Source organism: Bufo bufo, chromosome 1 (genome assembly GCF_905171765.1).
Source record: "Bufo bufo chromosome 1, aBufBuf1.1, whole genome shotgun sequence".
Taxonomy (NCBI): domain Eukaryota; kingdom Metazoa; phylum Chordata; class Amphibia; order Anura; family Bufonidae; genus Bufo; species Bufo bufo.
In genome coordinates, this window is record NC_053389.1 from 712,890,558 (window position 1) to 712,915,657 (window position 25,100).

Genomic DNA, 25,100 nt, shown 5'->3' on the forward strand with positions numbered 1-25,100 from the left:
GGCAAAGGGGGGGCTGTTTGTTATTACTGGCAAAGGGGGGGCTGTTTGTTATTACTGGCAAAGGGGGGGCTGTTTGTTATTACTGGCAAAGGGGGGGCTGTTTGTTATTACTGGCAAAGGGGGGGCTGTTTGTTATTACTGGCAAAGGGGGGGCTGTTTGTTATTTCTGGCAAAGGGGGGGCTGTTTGTTATTACTGGCAAAGGGGGGGCTGTTTGTTATTACTGGCAAAGGGGGGGCTGTTTGTTATTACTGGCAAAGGGGGGGCTGTTTGTTATTACTGGCAAAGGGGGGGCTGTTTGTTATTACTGGCAAAGGGGGGGCTGTTTGTTATTACTGGCAAAGGGGGGGCTGTTATTACTGGCGGCTGTTATTACTGGGGGCTGCTATTATCTCCAAATACTTATTATGAAATCTTTCTCATTAGGATAAAACACCTCATCAGCTCCACCGAGCCCCCGGCCAAAGTGTGGAAGTGGCGTCCGAGATCCCCAAGGGCCAAGCCAAGTAACTAAGTTTTCCGGCCCTTTGAGGGTGACCAAACTGCTGATGCGGCCCCCGATGAATTTGAGTTTGACACCCCTGCTTTAGGGGAATAAAAAATTCCTTCCCGACTCCAATCAGAATAACTCCCTGGATCGACGACCCCTCTCTAGTAGCCATAGCCTGTAATATTATTACACTCCAGAAATACATCCAGGCCCCTCTTGAATTCCTTTATTGTACTCACCATCACCACCTCCTCAGGCAGAGAGTTCCATAGTCTCACTGCTCAGAGTTACATCTTAGCAGCCAAATAGAAGACCACTAAAGCTTTCACTCCAGGAGAGGATGGGTTGTGAAGTAGCTCAATGCAGAGAGCTCTTCACAATGAAGCTCTGACGGCCGGGGCATTTGCAGGAGCAGAACAAAAGTTAATATTCACATTAGTCCTGATGATAAAAACTCCACAAAAGGTAGGCTTGTACTTCTCTCAATGGGCTCTAGTGCTGTCAGCAGTTTATCTTTGTCAAAACTGCTGACAGAATCCCTTTAAAAGGGATTGTCCCATCTGCATCATTTATGGCATATTGTTAGGCTATGGCAGAAGTTCGGGCTCCACCTCTGGGACCCACTTCCATCTCAAGAACAGGGTCCCGAAGTGAATAGAGAGCAAACCGTACATGCCCAATGTGCACTCCATTAATTGCAATAGGACTTCCGAAAGAAGCTGAGCACACTCCGCTATTTTTGGCAGTCCCATAGCACAGCCACCCTTCAATTCACCACTAAGACTTCTGAAAAAAGCTCAGCAAGTGGAGAGTGGACTTTCCCATAATTTCAGGGGCCCATTCTGAAAATAGGAGTGGATCCCGAAGTGGCATCCACATCTATCGGACATTTATCAATGTCGCAAATGGGAATAGTCCTTTAAGGATGTTGACCTGTAGAGCAAAAGGAAATTTCACTCATGAAAATCACTAATGTGCGTCACAGACCGCATACAAAAGGTCTGAATGCCACCTTTACACTGTATTAATGTTTTTTCTTATTTAAGATATATACAGATTTGCTTTTATGATGTATGACTAAACATGGAATTTATTCCCACCAAACGCTATTTCTTCAGCACTGCCAAAATGTAATAAAAAAAAAGGACGGTGTTTTCTGGATACGGATGAACGATTGTAAATATAACTAACAATATTACAGCTGGCTCCAAATCTGGTTTATAGAGCATCAATACGCAGAAACAACATTAGGCAGAAGAAAAGTGATGACAAGGGAAACCCTAGGAGGGAGAAGGGAAGATCTGCAATATACGACCCAGAGTAAGAAAATAATATTGTGTTAACCCATCAGTGTCAGCGGTATCTGAACACAGATACTAGATGGCATAGTATGAATGCGGCTTTCACAACTTTCCCTGGAGGCTCACAGCCGGGACTGACAAAATTACACCGATTGAATGTAAATATTTTAGTGAACTCTCATGAGATCTTCAAGCATTTCATAGTACAACCTGATCTACAGAGCTCCCAAAAACAGCACTATCTGCAGACACTAACTTTTGACCAAGGGAGCTGGAAATGTCAGACACACACACAAAACCTATTAATTCTTTCTTTCACTACAATCATACTTGGTGCAGAGGTTAAAGTCCCATCCCATTACTCATCAGGATCAGGCTCTAGAACAGAGGCCATTATGCCCATAGTATTAACCCTAGTACCTATTTCCATAAAAGTAGTCTAGCAGCTACAATACAATATTCAAAGACACCAAGTGTTCTAGTTCATACTGGGGTTTGATTGAGGTTGTAAGATTGGAGATAAAAGATGTTTTTTCTTGTTGGTGCACAAAGGGATTGTCCAGGTTCAGAGCTGAATCCGGACATACTCCCAATTTTCACCCAGGCAGCCCCCCTGATACGAGCATTTCATGCTCTGATGCTCTCCTCTGCCCTGTGCTAAATCACACAGGGCAAAGGCTTTTTATCTAGATCCGGTGACGTTCCGTGCTCTTCCTTGCCCTGCGCTGGATAGTGCAGGGCAAGGGCTTGTTTGTTTATATTTTTAAAATTCTGGGCTTCCACCTAGCAGTGAGCCCGGTCATGGGCAGCGTTAAATCCCACCCATCAGTGCCGGTGACGTCACTGTCAACACTGCTAGGCAGAAGCCTTAGCCTAGCAGTGTGGAAATAAAAACACTTGCTGCTGTTTATGAGTGTGTGCTACAGAGATACAGGGAGAAAAGTATTATTTTCTCTGTGTGCTGTGTATGGGAGACAGCAGAGCAGCTAGTCTCTGCCCACTCTGGAGCTGACCTCAGGAAAAAATGACAGTTACAGACTGAGTATTCAGTGGGGGGAACCGGAGAAAAATGCAGGCCACCTGGTCCTAACATGACATGCCATAAAAGGCATGTTTACCGTTGGCTAAGATGCATGACCACTAAATGCAACACAGAGCAAAGGAGTCAAGAGCAAAATTGGAGTGGTAGCAGCGGGGGAATCTGAGGAGGTACATCATGCTTCTTTTCTATTTTTAACCCTTTCTGACCCCAAAAAAAGAACCTAGCTGAAAAAAACGTTTAAAAATCAATGAAAAATCATAACACAAATGTTATTGTACTGCATCTACACAGATATTTCCAAAATCTAACCTTGGTCGTTTGTCTGATGCTCCAATGCACACATGTTGAGGTGGCACAGTCCTCCACTTTTTCGCCTCAACCACCATCGCATCGGCATCCACCAATCCAAAGCCATAAAGATGGCTGACTGAAAAAAATAAAAGTCTGACAATTTCCTTTTCTTGACTATATAAAACATTTCAAAAAAGGAAAATAAAAAACTGGAGATAGCACATTAAAGGACACGTTTAGCAAGGCTTCGAAATATCAGTAGATAATAGGAGAACGTCATTCAGTTTTTGTCAAAAACCTGGAATGGATTCCAAAATTGGACATACCTCTTTATACCTACTGTACACTAGGATTTTGCAATGATGAATAAATTACATACATATAAAATAATATGTGGTCTGTATATACAATGACTGTGGGAGATATTGTGCTCTTAAAACCTTGCTGCTATCCAATATCCCAGACACCTGCAGCAGGCCAAGGAATGTGCAGTGTTCTAGGTTTTAAGTAACTGAAGCTGATTGAGCTCGCTCTGACCTGTTCAGAGGCCACACATTGAGCACTTTGGAAGCTCTAATGTTTTATCAGCTGAAACTTGTGTAACATGAACATAGGTTCACAGTTGACTTATGATAAATATGCTTGTCTAAAAAAATCTGGATCACATTTTAACCAATTGGATGGTACAAAGGAGTGCAATGATAACCGTGCTGACACAAGGGGCCAGGAACCAGGTTTTATTTGTATAGAAAAAAAGAAAAGCAAAGAAGACAATGTAAAGGATAACATACTAGGACTTCAGTTCCTGTATCAGCTAATTGTATCTGACCTCTACGTCCTGCTCCATTTATTCTCCAGTCTGGGGCCCTGAGATGGACGGATCGGGAGGTCTTCACAAGTATATGCTGGATGTCTCGCCAGTTGAGCATGGGGCTGCATAAAAAAAAAAGTCAATTAAAGTAGGTGACCCAAAAAGTCCTTATAATTACGTTAAAATTGAAAAATATGAAAAAAAGAAAGTACAGCCATATTCTCCCACCAAGACCTAAACATGGCAGTTCATGTAAGACTTTCATAGCATTATATACTATAGCCTCATTCACTCCTGACAGAATGTACAAAATATTTAAAGAAATTTCACTTTGGAAATCCATTTCTGTTCAAAGGATCCCATCAAGAACAGCTGATCTATAGGGTTTCCCACTGCTGGTACCCATTACAAATCATGTGTATGCTGTGGGGCAACCAGGCAGCAAATCCTCATTTTCCCTGTAACACCACCACAGGAGAAATTAAGTATTACACTGCTCTTCTTGTAAATAGGATAACTGTGTAACACATTGCCATTCATGAATGGTCTTTGAAGATTGCTGATGGATCTCTGCCATCTGCTGCATATCTGTAATTTGGTATGAACAACATTTCAAATACAGTGCCTGACAACTGAAAAAAAAAAAAAAATCCAACATTGCATACCAACTTTGCAACAGATTTATGTTTGGTCTTTATCCATCACCCACTTTTACATAAAAAAAATAAAATAAAAATATGATGCCAATTGTCAGTAAAAAATTAGAAAATTGTCCGCCTTTATGGTCTCTGGAAAAGTTTAGCAATGCCTATATATATAATCAAGTCACATTATTATGACCTAATATCCAGAATAACTGCGTGTGCAGCACAGACATCAGCTAGATGGGCTGGGAGTAACTCAAGGTCCTGGTAGGTTGTCACTGGTATCTGGAGCCAAGGTGACTACAGTGCACCCCACAGCTGCTGGAGGGTGCATGGAGGAGGATGCATAGAGCAAACAACCATTAAGGTCGTCCCACAGATACTGAATTGGGTTCAAGTCTGGGAATAAGGAGGCCAGGATAGTACTTGGATAGTCTTAGTCATTCTCTTCCAACCAATGTTGGACATTTCACGCTGTGTGACATGTCGCATTGTCTTGCTGGAAGATCCTATCCACCCAAGGTAGACAATCAGCCTGTATGGGTTATGTGATCTGAAAGCATGGATTAAGACCTAAATTGGTTGAGAGTGCTTACCACATGGCCCAGAGAATGCCACCAAAACATTCTTCAGACAATAACCCTGCCCAGGGGCAGACTGTGAACTTTAAGTTGCCCTGTAAAAAAAGTGGCCCCGATTTGTAGTCTGGTCCAAATTGATGGAAGGCAGGGCCAGCAATACCATATTGTGGCACATTATATCACCCTAACAGAGCTAAATACTACAGTCCATCAGAAAATACTGCCAGCAGCACAAAATACATTCCCCAAAAACTTCAACTGGACTGCTGTGAGGAAGGCTCAGGCGGCCCCCTGGGCATCGGCCCACCAGGAAATTTCCCTGTAAGATCTATGGCAAATCCGCCCCTAACCCTGCCACCACCAGCCTGTGTTCCCCCAGCAATGGCTGCAAGGTGATTGTCTGAGGCTTCTCACACAAAAGCAGAAAACATGACTTAGAGAAGGCAACCGTTTGGCAAATACCGGAGGTCCATTTCCAATACTGCCGGAAAAAAAATTAAGCCTTTTCTACTGATGCAACTTTGTTAGCAGAGGTTCAGTGACCATCCCTCTTCTTCGGAGTCCCATACACAGTGGGGTTCGCTGAACCGTTTGACACATCTGGTAGCTGCCCAGTTCATTTTGGATCACTGATAAATCTCTGATTTTACCCATGACCGCAATAAGGGATATGTGTGCAGAAAGCCTATCGCACACCTTATAGACCCACCAAGCCACATGACATTGATGAGCTACGTGCCGCTGATGTCGAAAGTGGTCATGACTATGCATGTGCCCAAGTGTATATATGAGAGAGTGTGTGAGAGAGTGAGTGTGTGAGAGTGAGTGAATATATATATTACACACACACATATATATATATATATATATATATATATATATATATATATATATATATATATACACACACACACACACACAACCTGTATACACACCTCACAAAAAGTTACATATTTGGCTTTCAGGTGAAATTTATGGAAACTTAAAAAGTTCTTTACAGTGACATATCATGAAAAAGGACAATATTTCCTCATTTCAAACAATATATTGAAACAAAAGCCAAGAGTGGTGGGTATACCTCCACAAAAATGTCTGTCTCAACTTGTCATGTGGCCTTAAGCATCAATTACAACGATGTCTCCTGCTCTTTACAAGTCGACTTATTGCCTGCTGAGGCGTGGTATTTCACTCTTCTTTAAGGGTGGTCCTCAGGTCATTGAGGTTCTGGAGTACAGAGTTACAAGCCTCTACACAGCGACTTGGCTGATCCCATAGGTTTTCAATGGGATTTAGGTCTGGAGAAAGTGCAGGCCACTCTATTTGAGGTCCCCCAGCAGCCGTTCCCTAATGATGAGTCCACGATGAGCTGGCGCATTATCATCCATGAAGGCTAAATTATGCTTGTGTTGTTAATGCAGAGGCACAATGATTGGATTGATGAGGTTATTCAAGTAGTATGGGCTTGTCACTGTACCATTCACAAAGTGTAGGGCGGTTCTGTATTGACTAGAAACCTGCCCATACTAACACCACCACCAAAGGCTCATCTGGTGACAACAGTGGCTGATACATAGCACTCTCCTTGACGTCTCCATCATCATTGGCGGCCATAATTTCTGCTCAACGTGAATCGACTTTCATAATTGAACAGCACTGAGGCCCATTGGTCCCTCGTCCAGCGTAGATGCCCCCTGGCCCATGCAAGATGAAGCAGACTGTGGTCAGGTACCCTTGCAGGTCGTCTAGCACGCTGATGTGAATGGTTTCGAATGGTCTGATGTGACACTTTGGCACATCCTTAAATGTGCCTGGAGTTGTGTGACATTCATCATTGGGTTCTACGGGGCATTGTTCACAATGAAGCGGTCAGTGTGGGATGTGGCCAAAGGACAACCACTTCAGTGTCTTTCTGTGACTCTTCCAGTCTTTCTGCATATCTGTTGCAACCTGCTAATGACACTGACACTCTACGCTCAGTAGCCACTTCCATCTGAGAAAATCCGGCTTGAAGCCTCGCAATGGCGAGGTACTATTGATCAATTGTTAGGAGTCATCTTGGTCTCATGATGTGAAAATGTGAACAGCATGATGAGGACTGTTTAAATACCAATTCTAATTAAACCAGGAAATTTATTGGGCGGTTCATGGATCATACACCTGTTGTGAATTTTGCCGTTAAGTTTGTCAGAAAACAGCAAGTTATGCAAAAAGTACTTAAACATTGAACAATTGGACATGTGCATTCAAAAGTTTAGAGAAGGTCACATTAAAGGGGTTGTCCAAGTTATATTTATTGATGACCTATACTCAGGATAGTTCATCAATATCAGATCAGCTGGGGTCCGACACCCCCCGCCGATCAGCTGTTTGAAGAGAAGGCTCGCCGTTGCATCTGCAGTGGTGAGCAGGTGTAATTACACCCAACCATCCCATTCATTTGAATGGGACGGATCGTTCCCATACACTTGTATAGGAGCGATCCGTACCATTCAAACTAATGGGACGGCTTGGGTGTAATTACACCTGCTCACCACTGCAGATGCAACGGCGAGCAGGTAAACAATGAAGAGGAGGCAGCGCTGGCGCGGCGATCTTCAAACAGCTGATCGGTGGAGGTGTCGGGTGTTGGACCCCAGCTGATCTGATATTGATGACCTATCCTGAGGATAGGTCATCAATAAATATAACTTGGACAACCCCTTTAAGTTCACCTATAATGGTTAGAGTGCATTTTAGGTTTATCCTGAAATTTCACCCACAAGCCAAATATCCCTATACACTGCTCAAAAAAATAAAGGGAACACAAAAATAACATCCTAGATCTGAATTAATTAAATATTCTTCTGAAATACTTTGTTCTTTACATAGTTGAATGTGCTGACAACAAAATCACACAAAAATTAAAAAATGGAAATCAAATTTTTCAACCCATGGAGGTCTGGATTTGGAGTCACACTCAAAATTAAAGTGGAAAAACACACTATAGGCTGATCCAACTTTGATGTAATGTCCTTAAAACAAGTCAAAATGAGGCTCAGTAGTGTGTGTGGCCTCCACGTGCCTGTATGACCTCCCTACAACGCCTGTCCATGCTCCTGATGAGGTGGCGGACGGTCTTCTGAGGGATCTCCTCCCAGACCTGGACTAAAGCATCTGCCAACTCCTGGACAGTCTGTGGTGCAACGTGACGTTGGTGGATAGAGCGAGACATGATGTCCCAGATGTGCTCAATTGGATTCAGGTCTGGGGAACGGGCGGGTCAGTCCATAGCATCAATGCCTTCATCTTGCAGGAACTGCTGACACACTCCAGCCACATGAGGTCTAGCATTGTCTTGCATTAGGAGGAACCCAGGGCCAACCGCACCAGCATATGGTCTCACAAGGGGTCTGAGGATCTCATCTCGGTACCTAATGGCAGTCAGGCTACCTCTGACGAGCACATGGAGGGCTGTGCGGCCCTCCAAAGAAATGCCACCCCACACCATTACTGACCCAATGCCAAACCGGTCATGCTGGAGGATGTTGCAGGCAGCAGAACGTTCTCCACGGTGTCTCAAGACTCTGTCACGTCTGTCACATGTGCTCAGTGTGAACCTGCTTTCATCTGTGAAGAGCACAGGGCGCCAGTGGCGAATTTGCCAATCTTGGTGTTCTCTGGCAAATGCCAAACGTCCTGCACGGTGTTGGGCTGTAAGCACAACCCCCACCTGTGGACGTCGGGCCCTCATATCACCCTCATGGAGTCTGTTTGACCGTTTGAGCAGACACATGCACATTTGTGGCCTGCTGGAGGTCATTTTGCAGGGCTCTGGCAGTGCTCCTCCTGTTCCTCCTTGCACAAATGCGGAGGTAGCGGTCCTGCTGCTGGGTTGTTGCCCTCGTACGGCCTCCTCCACGTCTCCTGATGTACTGGCCTGTCTCCTGGTAGCGCCTCCATGCTCTGGACACTACGCTGACAGACACAGCAAACCTTCTTGCCACAGCTCGCATTGATGTGCCATACTGGATAAGCTGCACTACCTGAGCCACTTGTGTGGGTTGTAGACTCCGTCTCATGCTACCACTAGAGTGAAAGCACCGCCAGCATTCAAAAGTGACCAAAACATCAGCCAGGAAGCATAGGAACTGAGAAGAGGTCTGTGGTCACCACCTGCAGAACCACTCCTTTATTGGGGGTGTCTTGCTAATTGCCTATAATTTCCACCTGTTGTCTATCCCATTTGCACAACAGCATGTGAAATTGATTGTCACTCAGTGTTGCTTCCTAAGTGGACAGTTTGATTTCACAGAAGTGTGATTGACTTGGAGTTACATTGTGTTGTTTAAGTGTTCCCTTTATTTTTTTGAGCAGTAAAATATATATTATATATATACATACACACACACACACACACACAGTATATGCCCATGTGCATGAGACTATGTATATGCCTATACTGAAACTGGTACGCCTTTGAGGCATTTGTTCGATGTATACGTCCCGAGTGTATACATTTAATTGAGCCCATAAACAATATGAACAGAACTTATAGGTACAATACATACATTATTTATATTGTATAATATGGACAATTTTTTTTAAATTTAATTTGTGAGATAGATGAAAGGTGGGCCCTCAAGCATCAATTCCTCTGGTGGGCCCAATGTACTCCAGGGCAACACTGTCTTCCGGTTTCAATTTTAACCTTTTTATATGAATCAATATAATCCAGTCATCTGATCTGTTATTTGCTAGTAATCTGCTGAATGACCAAGGTAAAGATGTTATAATGGAACAGTAAATTGGAGATAGGTGAAGTCAATGGTCCAACACAAACTTTCATATCACCTCTATACATGGTGCCTTGATCACCAATAACCACTCACACAAATAACACCTACACTGGCTACCAACTTACTTTGCTTCCAATGCTAAAGCAATAACACCAGCCACCATCGGAGCAGAGACTGAAGTCCCAGTGTGATCATCTGTACACCTCTGTCTGAGATCCGTTGTAACCTACCAATTAAAAATTTGAATAATTAATAAGCAGGTGTAGGTAAAAAAACACTAGGTATACAACTCTCACCTCATTTAAATAAATTGAAAGAAGTTTTATAAAAGGCTTATAAAATCACTAGTCACCACCTTGAAAAGGTACAACATCTTCAACCTGGAACATGGTTAGAATTTGTTTGGATTTTGTACGACTAGCTGGATACATGGCATATTAACAGAGGAATTCCCTATCCGTACGTACAGATAAGTGAAAAAGCTACTAACAAACCCCAATCGATAACGCAAAAAATAAATCTCAGCATGCCCAGTCTGTTGCAGAAAAATTGTGGATTTTTTACAGCATATTTTATCCATTGCAGTGAAATAGGTGAAATCCACAGCTAAATCCGCAGATTTCTAGGCTAGGCCATCAGCATTATATTTAAAGGGGTTGTCCGTGCTTTTACGATTAAGGACCTATCCTTAGGATAGGTCATAAATATCAGATCGGCGGGGGTCTGACACCTGGCACCCTTCCAAGGAGACCGCGCGTGCGCCGTCTCCTATCTCTCTTCCTGCTGCGCTTGCCGTCTCCTCATAAAGCTGATCTGCGGGGGTGCTTGGTGTTGGACCCCTGCCAATCTGATATTGATGACCTATCCAGAGGATAGGTCATCAATAGTAAAAGCCCAGACAACCCCTTTAAGCATGACCTCCCTGCTGTTTGGATTGTCAAAGGGGGCATGCAATATAATAAAAAACCAAACATTTTTTGGAACTAAAGTATACAGCAAAATTAATTACATTTTCTTTCACATGTAAAAAAAAAAAAAAGGACATTTAAAGGGGTTGTGCCAAAATTGAAAGTTATGAATTATTCACAGAGGATACGGGGAACTCCCACTAGTCAAAACAACGATTGTCCCATGTTCCCATCCTGATGGAGCAGCAGACAGAGCATGCACCCTTCCTCTCCGTTCATTAACTATGGGACTGGTTGAAATAGTCGGGCGCTGTACTCTATTCTCCAGCAGTCCCATCAAGAATGAAGCGGCGGTTCACATGCACGAATTGCTGCTGCATCCCCTGTGGATAGAGAACAACTGGCACAACCCCTTTAAAAGAACAAATATAAACTGTGGGATTGAGATCAAAAGGACAGACTGCCCCTCCAAAAGAGGGATACTTTGAGGTATGTATTAAAGTGAGAGCGCTTCGGCCTCCACATATCCCAAGGATAGGTCATCAATATGTAACTCCTGGAAAACCCGGGGATTTACATATTTAGTACATTTAAAGCCCTACAGCACCCACATGGACTCCCAATTTGCAGTAAATTTATGGCTTTACTGTGATTAGTAGGTCGTCCGTGTGTTGTGAAGATGCTGCAGGGGCCACAATACAGTATGTCACCACGGAATTATAACTAGAGATATATTCATTCAATCCGTCATAATAGAAGTCTATGGGAGGCAAAACGGATCCGTCCTCTCCTGCATGACGGAAACGGGACGGATCTGTTATGCAGGCCATAGACTTATTATGACGGAATGAATAACTGAATGCCTCTAAAGGCATTCTGTCATAGAATTGCGTTATGGTCCGTGGTAATGGAATCCATAACGCAATTCTGCATTTACCACGAAACGAAGCGTGAAGGAATTTCATAACATGAAATTCGCTCATCTCTAATTATAACCTTGTCTTCATTCGTATTCATACATGTGGTAATCTCGATCTTTATTCATAGGCATACGCATCATAAGCAGGGAGACTCACAATGTGATGGTCATTACCATTAACAAGAAGTACTGAATACACGGAGGCAGGCACATGTCCGTTATGTGCACTGTTGGTTCTAATCATCTGGCAGGGTGACATCCATGGTTTCCTCTTAAACCGGCAAGATGGCAGCCTCTGCTGTAGGCACCTTTCGGTCATATGAAAGGCTGACAGACGTCTAGAGGCATATAGGTCTACACAAGTCTGCCTAAACTGATGGAATTTTCCAGTCATTGTTGGGTGGCCATAACTGAGAAGTCACTCATGCCAAATGCCTGAGGAGATACACTGGGCACTTGCCAACTGCCTAGAAGCAAGGCAAAGAGCAACCTCTGCACGGCTGGTGAGCATGCTCATCATAAAACAAGTCCCCTGTAGCGCCATATAAAAGCTTCTATTTTCAACAGTGGGCATACATGTTTTGGGCACAATCAAAATGTGTCCATTCAGTTAAGACCTACTGGAACCACAGAGGGCATCTGCAGTCTCGAGATCACGACCTAGCCCACAGTGTGTATCCACTAAGCGGTTTGGCAGCACAAGTAAATTGGATTTCCCATAATGCTTTGCAAGCGAGCATGGATAATTTAGGCAGCGAGAGCCAACATTACCCATCTGTGATTAATACAAGCACTAATGACTGCACCTGTTCATGTAGCAATGCATGCTGGGCCCCTCGCCATTACGGCCTATGCATTTTTTATAAGGGATGAGGCAAACCTATGCATTTTCTCAGAGCAGAAGGCTCCCGGTCCCGATACATATAGCACATTTCTCCGCTCCGTGCCCATTAATGATTTAGAAGGCGGCTCAGGTTATTTTGGAACGCAAGCTGGTATTTTTCTCTTAGGGCGAAGTTGTGCCTTATAAACTTGACGAGATCATGTTGCATATTAAGTGCGCAATTACAGCACAAGTTTGACAGGAAGATCCTTCAACTACTTGCTACTCTCTCCTCCCAGAACTATTAAACCCATCAATCGTCTGCAATGGGAGAAAAACAAAAACGTTAAATGGCCGAGCGCTCTCTACTATTTAACGCCTCCCTTAATATATACATGTGGCGCGTTTAAAGGCGAGACATTTATCTGAAGTCTGAAGAACTGAGGCCTGAACCTGAAATACCAGGTACATTAATTACCGCGCGCTCTATGCATCCTTCCACCCAATTAGTGAGGCACAGCGTCTAGAGAGACCGTCCTTTAATATTTTAATGGAAATATCCGACGCGGCGGGGAACACTTCAGAAATAATAAACGGGTAATTGGATGTCAGTCCAGCGGCAAGAATATTGAAAGATAGATTGAGATCCTTTCAAGTCATTAACCAAGTGGTAAGGATAAATAACACAAGTGAAGAACTCCCTTCCGCGTAATGTCACCACTGATTATTGCTGGAGACTCAGAAAGGGCGCAGTGTGCCCAGCATCAAGTGGGAACTGTATTACCTCAATGGTCCATTGCTGCAAATGGCACAAAACCCATGTCCCGCAAACAAACATTATCCGAATCCTGTGGAATTTGAAAGGCTACTAGAGCTGAAATCTGACAGCTGCCTTACATCATCCCAAATCCTGGCCAGGGACGGCGGGAGGTGGCAGACACTAACTCGGCAGAACTTTTTGCTGGCTTTGAAGACAGGAGCGGCAAAAGTAGTCTACTACCCCGCAGTGACATCATTTCTCATGATTTATAATGCCGCATAGAGGTGCTCTGTGTAAAAGGACAGGGGATTAGTGGCGGGTACAGACATGGGAAATTTGCAGGTTCATTTTAGTCTTTGCATTGCAAAGGGCACAATCCAGAGCTATTCAGTAATGTACAAAGCTGCACAGGTTTTTTTTTGCACTATGTGTGGATGGAGTCTTTGAAAACCCAGTCCCTATGTCATATAGTGTATATTGCTAGAAAATCCACAATACATCTGCCACGTCTGAACATGGGCTTTGCGGGTAATCCATACACATTAGTATAACATTCAAGTACAACCTGAAATAGTCTGGCACCAGCCATAGTCTTGTAAATCAGAGATCGCTACTTCGGAGACCTCTCCGATTAGAAACAAATCAGATGTGAACCTATAGTATTCTGCTGTCTTTCTAGAGGTTCTTTAGGCTGGGGCTACACGGTGACATGTGTCATGTGACAACTGTGAATGGGGTTGCAATATGACACGCATCACGCTGCGACTGCAACACTGTTGGATTTTTGGGCACAGGCTGCAAGTTGCATGCGACCTTGTCATCACAGACCACAAGGCAAGTCACGTGCGACCGACTTTTCTGCAGTTGGTTGAGTTTTACGGCCTAATCACCGCTCTAAAATAGTTGAGTGACGAAGTTGCAATGTTTTTGGTCGCGCTACTTTCCCGAGACTTGCCATCGTGTGACATGTCGCTATGTAGCCTATGCCCTGTTCTTACATTTACACGTGACCGTAAGATATAAAACATTTGATAATCCAAAACCTACCAAATTTCATTCATTCATGCCAGTTTAAAGGAGGCGTTGTCTCACTTTAGCAAATTGCATTTATCATGTAGAGAAAGCCAATACAAGGTGTTACTAATATATTGTGATTGTCCATATTGCCTCCTTTGCTGGCTGGATTAATTTTTCCCCCATCACAATATGCAACCACGGCCACTGCTGCTGGATTTCAGGGTGGTCGTAACCCCTGGACACGAGCAGTGTATTATGTGACGGAAAAATGAATCCAGCCAGCAAAGGAGGCAATATGGACAATCACAATACATTAGTAAGTGCCTTGTATTGGCTTTCTCTACATGAGGAGTGTCATTTGCTGCAGTGACACTACCCCTTTAAAAGGGAGTATTCCCATCTCAGACACTGATAGCATATCGTTAAGATATGCCATCAATGTCAGATAGGAGCAGGTCCCAGAGGTGGGACGTGCATCTATCTCCAGAACGGGCCCACCCAAAGTGAAGGAAAGCAAGCACAGACACCATCCATTCAAAAAATAGCTGAGCGCACTTGCTTGGCTTTTTTCAGAACTCCCGTAGGATTGAATAGAGCGCACTGCGAGGGCAACGCCACCTCTCCTATTATGGGAGCTCAGAAAATGGCTGGACCAGAGCGCGGCTACTTTCAGGACTCCCATAGCAACGAATGGAGGGTGGCTGCGAATCTGGAATAGGAGGGCCATTCTGGAGATAGGAGCAGGTCCCAGAGGTGGGACCCGTATCCATCTGACATTGACGGCTTATCCTAGCAATGTCCAAGATGGGCCAACCCCTTTAAAGTAGGCTTATGTCTACACTTCATGAAAGTGGAGGATACACTGCTTTGGTATATGTAGTTATGGGGTTGAAAATGATGCAACCATGTCGGACACAATGATGAGGCATCAGTCTGCCAAATGTATAATGCATGTGAACACAAGTAGGCATCCTACACCAGGTCAGTAGCCGATACCTTTTGATGGCCAACTGAATAAGCTTTCCAGACCTTGCCATTTATCACCTTTTCAGTTAGCCATTCGAAGGTATCCTACCTGGCTAACCTGGTGCACAGATTTTCTTTTTTGCTCCATTTCTGGGGAAGCTTCTGATGAGGAACGTCCATGATATTAACCCATAAATGTAAGGACATTCAAGCACTACCTGGAGGTAATGTGGCAGCGAATTTACCATGAATTGGCATGTTCTATGAAGCGGGTTTTAGTTGCTTTCTTTCTACTCATCAGAAGTCATTTAGCAATGGGGAATTCACTGTTAAACCAGACAATGTCTTGTAGGGCTGGCTCCGCTAAATGTAAGGATTTGCTCAACCATCCATTGTTTCATTCTGAAGAAAACTTTAACTTCAGATTTGCATATTGATTAAAGGGCTTGTCTCACTTTAGCAGACGGCATTTATCATGTAGAGAACATTAATACAAGGCACTTACTAATGTATTGTGATTGTCCATATTGCTTCCTTTGCTGGCGGGATTCATTTTTCCATCAGCGGTGTCCGTGCTGGCACACTTAGAAAAAAAAGCACCAAAATATGCACGCTCCCACCAAAGAGACTAGCGCTTTACCTAGTGTGCAAGCGCGGCCACCGCTGATGGATTGCAGGGTGGTCATAACCATAAAAACAAGCAGAGTATGATGTGATGGAAAAATGCATCCAGCCAGCAAAGGAGGCAATATAGATAATAGCAATACATTAGTAAGTGCCTTGTATTAACTTTCTCTACAGGATAGATGCCATTTGCTGAAGTGAGACTACCCCTTAAAGTGCACAGAAAGCAGGACCAAAGCCACTGTGCAGCCTTGCTCCTTCTGCTTCCTCTGCCACCAGTCAGTCAAGGAGGGGGAGGGGCTGGAGCCATGTGATGAGTTTGTAACATTCCCTAATCTCATGTTGTGTACATGAAGATAATATGGCAAAGCTCTCCCAACTATCCAAACATTGTGTGTGTTTTTTCTGTAAGCAGCCTCCACCCAGTCCATCTTCATGATGAACAAGAGCGTCTACAAAAATGGTAGGAGGGGCCGCTGGCTGTATCCAGGTGGGCAGAATAGTCTCAACTCCTGCCACAACCATCGAGTGCAGCGGTATCCTGCTACCTTGGGTGCAAGGCGTGAATAAGGAGTGGGACTTCGAGGGGTTTTCCGAGACTTTAGAACTTATGACCTATCATCTGGATGGGTCACCAGTATCTGATCAGTGGGGCTCTGACACCCGGGACCCCTGTGATCAGCTGTTTGAGAAGGCTGCGGCACTTGCTATAATGTCACAGCCTTCTCACAGCTTTCCGTAGGCCAAGTGACAACACATTCACCAAATCACAAGGCCTAGGCGCAACTCAGCCCCATAGATGTCAATGGGGCTGAGCGCGATACCAAGCACTGCCGCTATACAATGTATGGTGCTGTGCTTGGTAAGCTGCGAGAAGGCCGCAACACTCACAGGAGCGCTATTGCCTTCTCAAACAGATAATTGGCTGGGGGGCCGGGTGTCAGACCCCCACCTATCAGATAATGATGACCTATCCAGATAGGACAGCAGTATAAGTCTTGAAAAAATCCTCTTACGTAATGAGATGTGTAGGCCCACCAGCTGCACATCTGAATCTGTTTTTATTTGGGTATATCCCCCTTTAATACTCCATCTCTAGAGTGATATATGCTCCTTTCCATGTCATGGAGGTACTTAATGCTACATTCAACTGTTCAGAGCGGTACATTAAGGAATATCAGCAATCAGAGCTTAAAGGGGTTGTGCCAACTTTATGCTATTCCATATCCGCCCAATACACAATAGATAGAGCTGTGTAGTGCCGGTCTAAACAGCAAATCAGCGGGTGCAGGCTGTTAAACCCCCACTGATCTGATATTGATAGGCCAACAATAGAAAGATTCTAAGGATCCAGAGGATGAGTAATGATCAATCAAGATGGTGCAAAACCAAAAATAATGCAAAGATAGTGGGAAGCGGACGTAGACAACTCACAGGGTTATCAATTCAACCTGAACGTCCTAAGCCACTGTTGACGATAAGAGGGCTACCAGTCACCACTCTTGCTGCTGTTCACACAGCTAGTAACTAGCCACAGCAGTCCCACACTGAAGTTTTTTATAAAATCAGAAAAAAGTTGCCCTCACTGCACTGAAAGATTACACGTCTACTGCTATCTCATTGCTCTAATAGTTCTTGCTTGGTAGTGCCTTGGGACGTTCAGGTTGAAATGGTAAACCTGTGAGTTGGATCCCCAGCTTTGAGTGTTTACATGAGCCAAATCATTTGGTGTGAACCACAATTGGGTTTTATTCACCTTTTCTTAAAAATTACCCAATAAATATTTTTAGTTTTTTCATTTATAGCACCCCCTTTCTTGGTTATTATTATTTAAGTATTAAGGGGTTGCATACCTGCATCGTTAAAGTTTATACGCAAGCTTGGTCCGGAGGATGGGCCATCAATATCAGAATCCTGAGGGTCTGGAGGATGGATCATCAAAATCCTGGACAACTCATTTAATATAAAGAGACATGTAGAAATCTGTAATATTTTGAGATATGACCTCTTAGGGATGTAGGGTGAGACAATGCCTTTCGTAACGTAACATTCCACCCCAACACTGAGAGAACGAGAGAAGTTTGGAGAGAACACTATGGGTTTTCACGTTCGGGAAAACATTGGTTTAGCAAGTGGAAATTTAGTTTGGATATCTGAAAGGGTGAGGAGTCTGGGTCACAAAGCTGTTTTATAGAATGGATACCACCTTGGCACCTGTAGAAATCTGCATGGCAAGAGTTGTTCTGGAAATCTGGGTTGTCCAGACAGAATCTATATAAGAAATGAATCCTTGTATCATCCCTGGGAAGCAAATAAATTGGTAATGGACAGCTTCTGGCTGAAGTATGGCTGACCAGAATTTCCAGGCTGAGCCTACTTTCAAAAATTGACTGAATTGATAAGACAAACCTTTAAATATGGTTTAAAAAGTTAAATGTGTTGTCTCTGTAGAGGGAAGTCAGGTGGCTATGTGTATGTATCTGCCCCCCCATGATATGTGTGATTATATATATATATATATCTTATATAGGCCCCTTTATATGGCCAATAGGCATATATTCCCTGTATGGCCGTGTATATATTGGCCCTGTATGGCAAGTGGGGACGCCCCAGGTATATGTGGGTGTGTGTATATAGATGTGTGTATGCACCTGTATTTGCACACATGTCTATATATGTATATATATTGTTATATGGCGCAATTTGAGACAGAATTAGTCTATACCAATGATCTTTATATGGAACACTGCAATTTTTGGCGTCGTTTTATCGACTACATTTTTTGCGTGTGGCATGGCGACGTTCGATCCCTTCAACAATTTACATCGCATCTCAATTCTGTCTGGCCCGAATTAAGGTTTACTTTACATTTTGATATCCATAGAATTTCATTCTTAGACACTTGGGTAATTAAGGATGACATTGGCGAAATACATACGGACCTATTCACAAAAAGTACTGACAGGAATAGTTTACTTGCCTTCACTAGTAACCACCCAGCAGCTACAAAAAAAATCTCTCCCTTATTCACAGTTCCAAAGGGTTAAGCGCATAGTTGGTGATACTGAGACATGCAAGGTTAGACTTGATGAGATGACCGAGAAATTCAGGGAGAGAGGCTACCCTGATTATCTATTGCAGGAACAAAAGGAACACTGTTGGGATTACACAACAGGATAAACCGATGAAACAACCACGAATTCCACTCGTGGTCAAGTATCATCCATGGACCCAGAGATTGAGAGGAATAGTAAATAAACACTGGCATGTTGTATCAAAATCTTATCCCCAGGTTGTTGAATTTCAACAACCACCCATGAGGTGTTTCAAAAGGGCAAACATACGTGACAGGATAGTGCGGGCCGATATTGGCAGTAATAAAACTGGACCTATACAAAGAGTACTGTCCACTGCCAGAATGGGAACTTTCCCTTGTTTAAATTGTGTGCATTGTTCCAGTGTGATTAGGGGTACACATTTCACACACCCACAATCGGGTGAACGCATATCGATTAGAGGCTTTTTCACATGTGATAACCGGTTTGTTGTCTATATTTTGAAGTGCCCTTGTGGTTAATTGTACGTGGGAGAAACCTCTACAAGGATGAAGGATAGATTGAGTAATCACAAATCTACTATTAGAAAACAAAATCTACTATTCCCCGTACCATTCCATTTCCATGAGCACAGACATACAATAGCACAATTGCGTTATCAAATTATTGAGAGTGTACCCCTACCCCGGCGAGGTGGTGATAGAAACAAACTATTACTCAAGAGGGAGGCTTACTGGATACACAGATTGCAAACGATGGAGCCTCGCGGGCTCAATCGTGAATAGAATGTACAGAGCTTCCTATGATTGATTACCTTAATTAATATTTTTTCAATATATAAAAAAAAAATTTTTTTTATATTCTTTTATTTTTTCCCGCAGCAGAATTAAAGAAAAAAACAGAACAAAATAAGAAAAAATGAATACAGTTTCATTTAATTGAATTTATAATGAATGCAGTAGCAATGCTTGATTTTGTTTTTTTCACAGGTTTGATTCATTTTGATTTGTGGGAGGGGTCATCTGTGTGATGTCATTTCCTTGTGTCTTGGCGGTCTATTTAAACATGACCCATTTATGTATGTTGATCGTCTGATGAAGGTGACGCGTCACTAACTGTATATGTGACAATAAAGCAGCAAGATCATCATCTATAGAGAGTGCCGGTCTTTTCTTCAGTGTGTGTATGTGTGTGTGTGTATATGTGTGTGTGTGTGTATATATGTGTGTGTGTGTGTATATGTGTGTGTGTGTGTATATGTGTGTGTGTGTGTATATGTGTGTGTGTGTATATGTGTGTGTGTGTATATGTGTGTGTGTGTATATGTGTGTGTGTGTATATGTATGTGTGTGTGTGTATATATGTGTGTGTGTATATATATTATATATATTTTATACACACACACACTTATGTCATAAAGAGAGGCACACATGGTAGAGTGGACTTGAGTGGAGTGCATGCAGACCCATGGATGAGGGAGAACCATCCCCAGGAAAATGGGCAAGCGAGGATCTCTCCTGGGACAAGCAGTAACTCCCTAGAGACGAGCACTGGCTGAGTATCATTGCACTGTCCTGCAGGTCCTTTACCCCCTGCTAACTCATTCTGCCCATATCCTTAACCCCTGCAATCCCCGCCCTGCAGAGCATTAACCCCTGCAATCCCTGCACCCTAGTTCTCCTGCATTCCCTGTGTGCAGCCTCAGCATTAGGCCGAGTTCACACGAACGTGTGTGACCCGTGCCTGTGCTGCGGCCCGCAAATAGCAGGCCGCAATGCACGATCGCCGGCCGTAGGTCAGCCGCATCAGATCGCGGACCCATTCACTTTAATGGGTCCGCGATCTGGCCGTTAGTCCTATCTTTTAGCGGAACGGAAGTACAGGACGTAACCCCACGGAGGCACTCCGTAGTGCTTCCGAGGGGTTTCGTCCCGTGCGGCCGTTCCGCGATTCCGGATTTGCGGACCCATTGAAGTGAATGGGTCCGCATCCGTGATGCGGAATTCACACGGAACTGTGGCCGTGTATTGCGGCCCGCGATTTGCAGGCCGCAATACGGCCACAGATCACACACGTTCGTGTGAACTTAGCCTTAACCCTTGTTAGGCTGTATTAACCCTTCCTTACCCCGCCTACAAACATTGTAAACCCTTTCCTGGTTTACCCCTGCCCCCCGTGTGCAGCCCCAGCATTCCCTTGCTGGGCTGTATTAACCCTGTATTCCCTGGCCTGCACGAACCCTTGCAGTGCCACAATCCCATTAATCCCTACAGCAGTAGCCCCATCACTGCTGCTGCCCTGAACCCCTGCTGCAGTACCTAGCAGCAGATTAACCCCTGTATTACACTAACCTGTAACCCACGGCTAAATCCCTGTCTATATCCCTGGCCTGCAAGTATTAACCCTTGCAGTGCCACCATTGCGTTAAGCCCTTGTACCCCGTAGGGACAGTGAATAGCCAGGCGGGTGGGTTGCTGATATACGTATGAATGTATGTAAGAGTAATGTATAGATAGTGTGTGGGGGTGGAACTGGGAATGGTGTATTGTGTAGTGTAGTTAGGTTTTTATTGTGTTTACTGTAGCGTTATTACTGTACTGTGGTGTGTGCCTCTATATGTACATATATTTATAACCATTGATCTATAAATATATATAGCGTATTATTAGACTTGTGTAATTGTATTGTGCAATAAATATTTTATTATTCATAATACAGTGTATAGTGTTTTTGGTTACCGCTGTAGTATAGTAGTAGTAAGTCGCATGTAGTATAGTGTAGGTCAGTGTAGTATATAGGCAACAGAGGTAGTTAGTTAGGCAATTAGCTAGCTAACAGTTAGTTTATCTATAATAGGTATAAATAGGCGGCGTCATCACTAGACTACTCACGCCTATTTATGATTAATTATTGAGATTACCCTAAATTTTAATAATTGATATTTCCCTTAACAGTCTCAGAGACTACCCTTTTCCCAATTGAAAATGGGCATTAGCTGACAACTGCTGGTGGCTCTTGTTCGGGAGCAAAATATTGATGGCCTCTTCACAGGATAGGTCAGTAATATCTGATTGGTGGGAGTCCAACTCCTGGCACACCCACTAATCTGCTGTTTGTAGAGGCCGCAGCACTCCAATGAGTGCTGTGGCCTCTTCACAGCTTACCAAGCACAGCGCCATTAATTGCCTTGTAGCTGTGTTAGGTATTGCATTCCAGGCCCATTCACTTAAATGGGACCTTGCTGCGCCTAGCCCTTGTGACCAATGTACATGACATCAGTGGCCTAAGAAGGAGGACGCTGCAGCCTAGTAAGCTGCCTAGTCATGCACTACTTTATATGCTCACTGACCAGCGCGGTCAGTGAGCTGCTTTCCACCTGAACTCCCAGCGTGCAATGCCTGTGTGATCGGTAAGCGCTCACTACAAGCAGTGCAGGGGGGAAGCAGTTATACAGTATATAGGGACATAACGTCCTCATGTAACAGTTCATGAGCATCTTTGTGTCATTCCTTTGTTATTTATACTAGACGTTTATAAATGAATTGCCAGCAGCTTGTAGTAAGGGTATAGAGGGGTGTTACCAGTCGGGCAGGTGTCCCTGCACAGTATGACATTGGCAGAGCTCATTGGACACACCAGCTACTGGTAACACCCAGCAGTACCTTTACTGAAGACTCCTGACAATTTGTAAACTTCTAGCAGGAATAATAAAGGAATGGCACAACAGTGTCATACATATACTAAAAGAGAAAATAAGACACAGGCAGAGCATTAATGTGCAGAACCAATTTTTGTTGTGATAAGTTAACCCCTTAAGGGCCAGCGCAGTACATGTACGGCAGGCTGATTGGGCGGGTGCAGGTGCTGCACCCACCCGATCAGCGTCAGGGGTCCGGCAGTCACTGATAGCCGGACCCCTGCTATATGCGCCGACATCGGTAAAAATCTAATCTCATCCCGCAAAAAATGAGACCCTACCTAGGACAATCGCCCAAAAAATAAAAAAAATATGGCCCTCAGCTTTATTATGTAAAACTGAAACAAACAACCAAAAAAAAGTCATATTTGGTATTGTCGTGTCCATAACAACCTGCTCTATAAAAATACCACATGATCTAACCTGTCAGATGAACATTGTAAATAACAAAAAATAAAAACTGTGCCAAAACAGCTATTTTTTGTTAGCTTGCCTCACAAAAAGTGTAATATAGAAAAGTCATATGAACCCTAAAATAGCACCAACAAAAATGCCACCTTATCCCGTAGTTTCCAAAATTGGATCTTTTTCTACTCTAGGGGTGCATCAGGGGGTCTTCAAATGTGACATGGCAACTTATTATCCCAGTGAAATCTGCCCCCCAAAATCCATATGGCGTTCCTTTCCTTCTGCGCCCTGCCGTGTGCCCGTACAGCAATTTATGACCACATATGGGGTGTTTCTGTAAACTACAGAATCAGGGCAATAAATATTGAGTTTTGTTTGGCTGTTAACCCTTGCTTTGTTACTGGAAAAAATTGATTAAAATGAAAAATCTGGCAAAAAAGCGAAATTCAGAAATTTCATCTCCATTTTAATTATTAATTGGAATATATTAATTCTTGTGGAAAAGGCTTAACATTTGTAAAATCAGTTTTTAATACCTTGAGGGGTGTAGTTTCTAAAATGGGGTCATTTCTGGGTGGTTTCTTTTATGTAAGCCTCACAAAGTGACTTCAGACCTGAACTGGTCCTTAAAAAGTGGGTTTTAGAAATTTTCAGAAAGATTTGCTTCTAAACTTCTAAGCTTTCTAACATCCCAAAAAATGTCATTTACAAAATGTTCCAAACATGAAGTAGACATATGGGAAATGTAAATTAATAACTATTTTAGGAGGTATCACTACCCGTTTTAAAAGATGAGAAATTGAAATTTAGAAAATTTCAAATTCTTAAAATTTTGGGTAAATTTGGCATTTTATTATAAATAAAAATGAAATATTTTGACTCAAATTTACCATTGTCATGAAGTACAATATGTGATAAGAAAACAGTCTCAGAATGGCCTGGATAAGAAAAAGCGTTTTAAAATCACCACAAAGTGACATGTCAAATTTGCAAAAAATGGCCTGGTCCATAAGGTGAAAAAAGGCAGGGTCCTGAAGGGGTTAAAGCAGATTTTTCGCTTACCTTTTCCTGTTGTGTTAAACACAACAGGTAGCTGGGCAGGCTGTATTTTCTATACCCCACAATGAGTGTTCATGGGTAGCAGCCTCAGCCTCAGTGAAACTGCTGGCCGTGTGTAGAAGCAGAACAAAGTGAAGGAAAAACAGGACCAATCCAACAGTGCTCTCCCCCAAAGAAGGATCTCTGATTAAGGCGAGTATATTTAGGCAATATCGTTATTGGGCAACACGTTTCAAGGGCTCATCGCCCTCTTCACCAGGCGTTCAGAAGTGCATTTACTTTGTCAGACGCAAGTAAATGCACTTGTATATGCCTGATGGAGAGGGTGATGAGCCCTTGAAACGTGTTGCACAATAAAGACACCACCTAAATATACTCACCTAGTTCCAAGATGAGTCTTTGGGGAGAGCTCCTTTAGATTGGTCCTGTTTTTCCTTCACTTTGTTCTGCACAACACAGTCATAAGAACAGAATCGTTATTACATGGAGAATACATGTAGAGGTTAAAGGTAATATAAAAGGTAAGGCAGTACAGAAACTAGAATTTGTTTGACCATGAAATGCATAACTTATGGATTTAAAAGGGCTGTGCGGCTGGTGAAAATTTACCTTTTTAAAAAGTTTGGCCTGGAGAACCTTAACTTTTTATCATACTCACCATAGTCCTACACCACTTACTATTTTCCTCTCATAGAAGGCACCGCTGCTGTAGGTTGTAGCCAGCGTGGACGCACATTCTTCTAAGTACCATGGTTTGTATCCATTTTCTGTGGTGCTGCTGATGGAGATTGTATAGATGCTATTGGTATAGCCATCGCAGGAGCAGTAGTCCCCTTCACGACCACCATTTCCAGATGCCCAGACAAAGATAGAACCCAATCCTTTACGACCCTACAAGCCAAAATAGGTCTTTATTAGAAAAAAATGGG

At 43.3% G+C, this 25,100-nt stretch overlaps 1 protein-coding gene across 2 annotated transcripts in view; it reads right to left on the bottom strand.

Annotated features, from left to right (window-relative positions):
* The window catches only part of PCSK6 (proprotein convertase subtilisin/kexin type 6), a 262,720-nt gene that overhangs the window by 65,697 nt on the left and 171,923 nt on the right, over positions 1 to 25,100 (bottom strand). The window contains exons 8-11 of one of the 2 annotated variants that reach the window (XM_040414252.1): positions 24,850 to 25,062; positions 10,060 to 10,160; positions 3,953 to 4,056; positions 3,142 to 3,259 (exon numbers count right to left, since the gene is read on the bottom strand). In XM_040414252.1, the coding sequence (XP_040270186.1) occupies positions 3,142 to 3,259; positions 3,953 to 4,056; positions 10,060 to 10,160; positions 24,850 to 25,062 (536 nt within the window). The remainder of the gene's footprint in view (positions 1 to 3,141; positions 3,260 to 3,952; positions 4,057 to 10,059; positions 10,161 to 24,849; positions 25,063 to 25,100) is intronic. The other variant, XM_040414253.1, reaches the window with a different exon arrangement.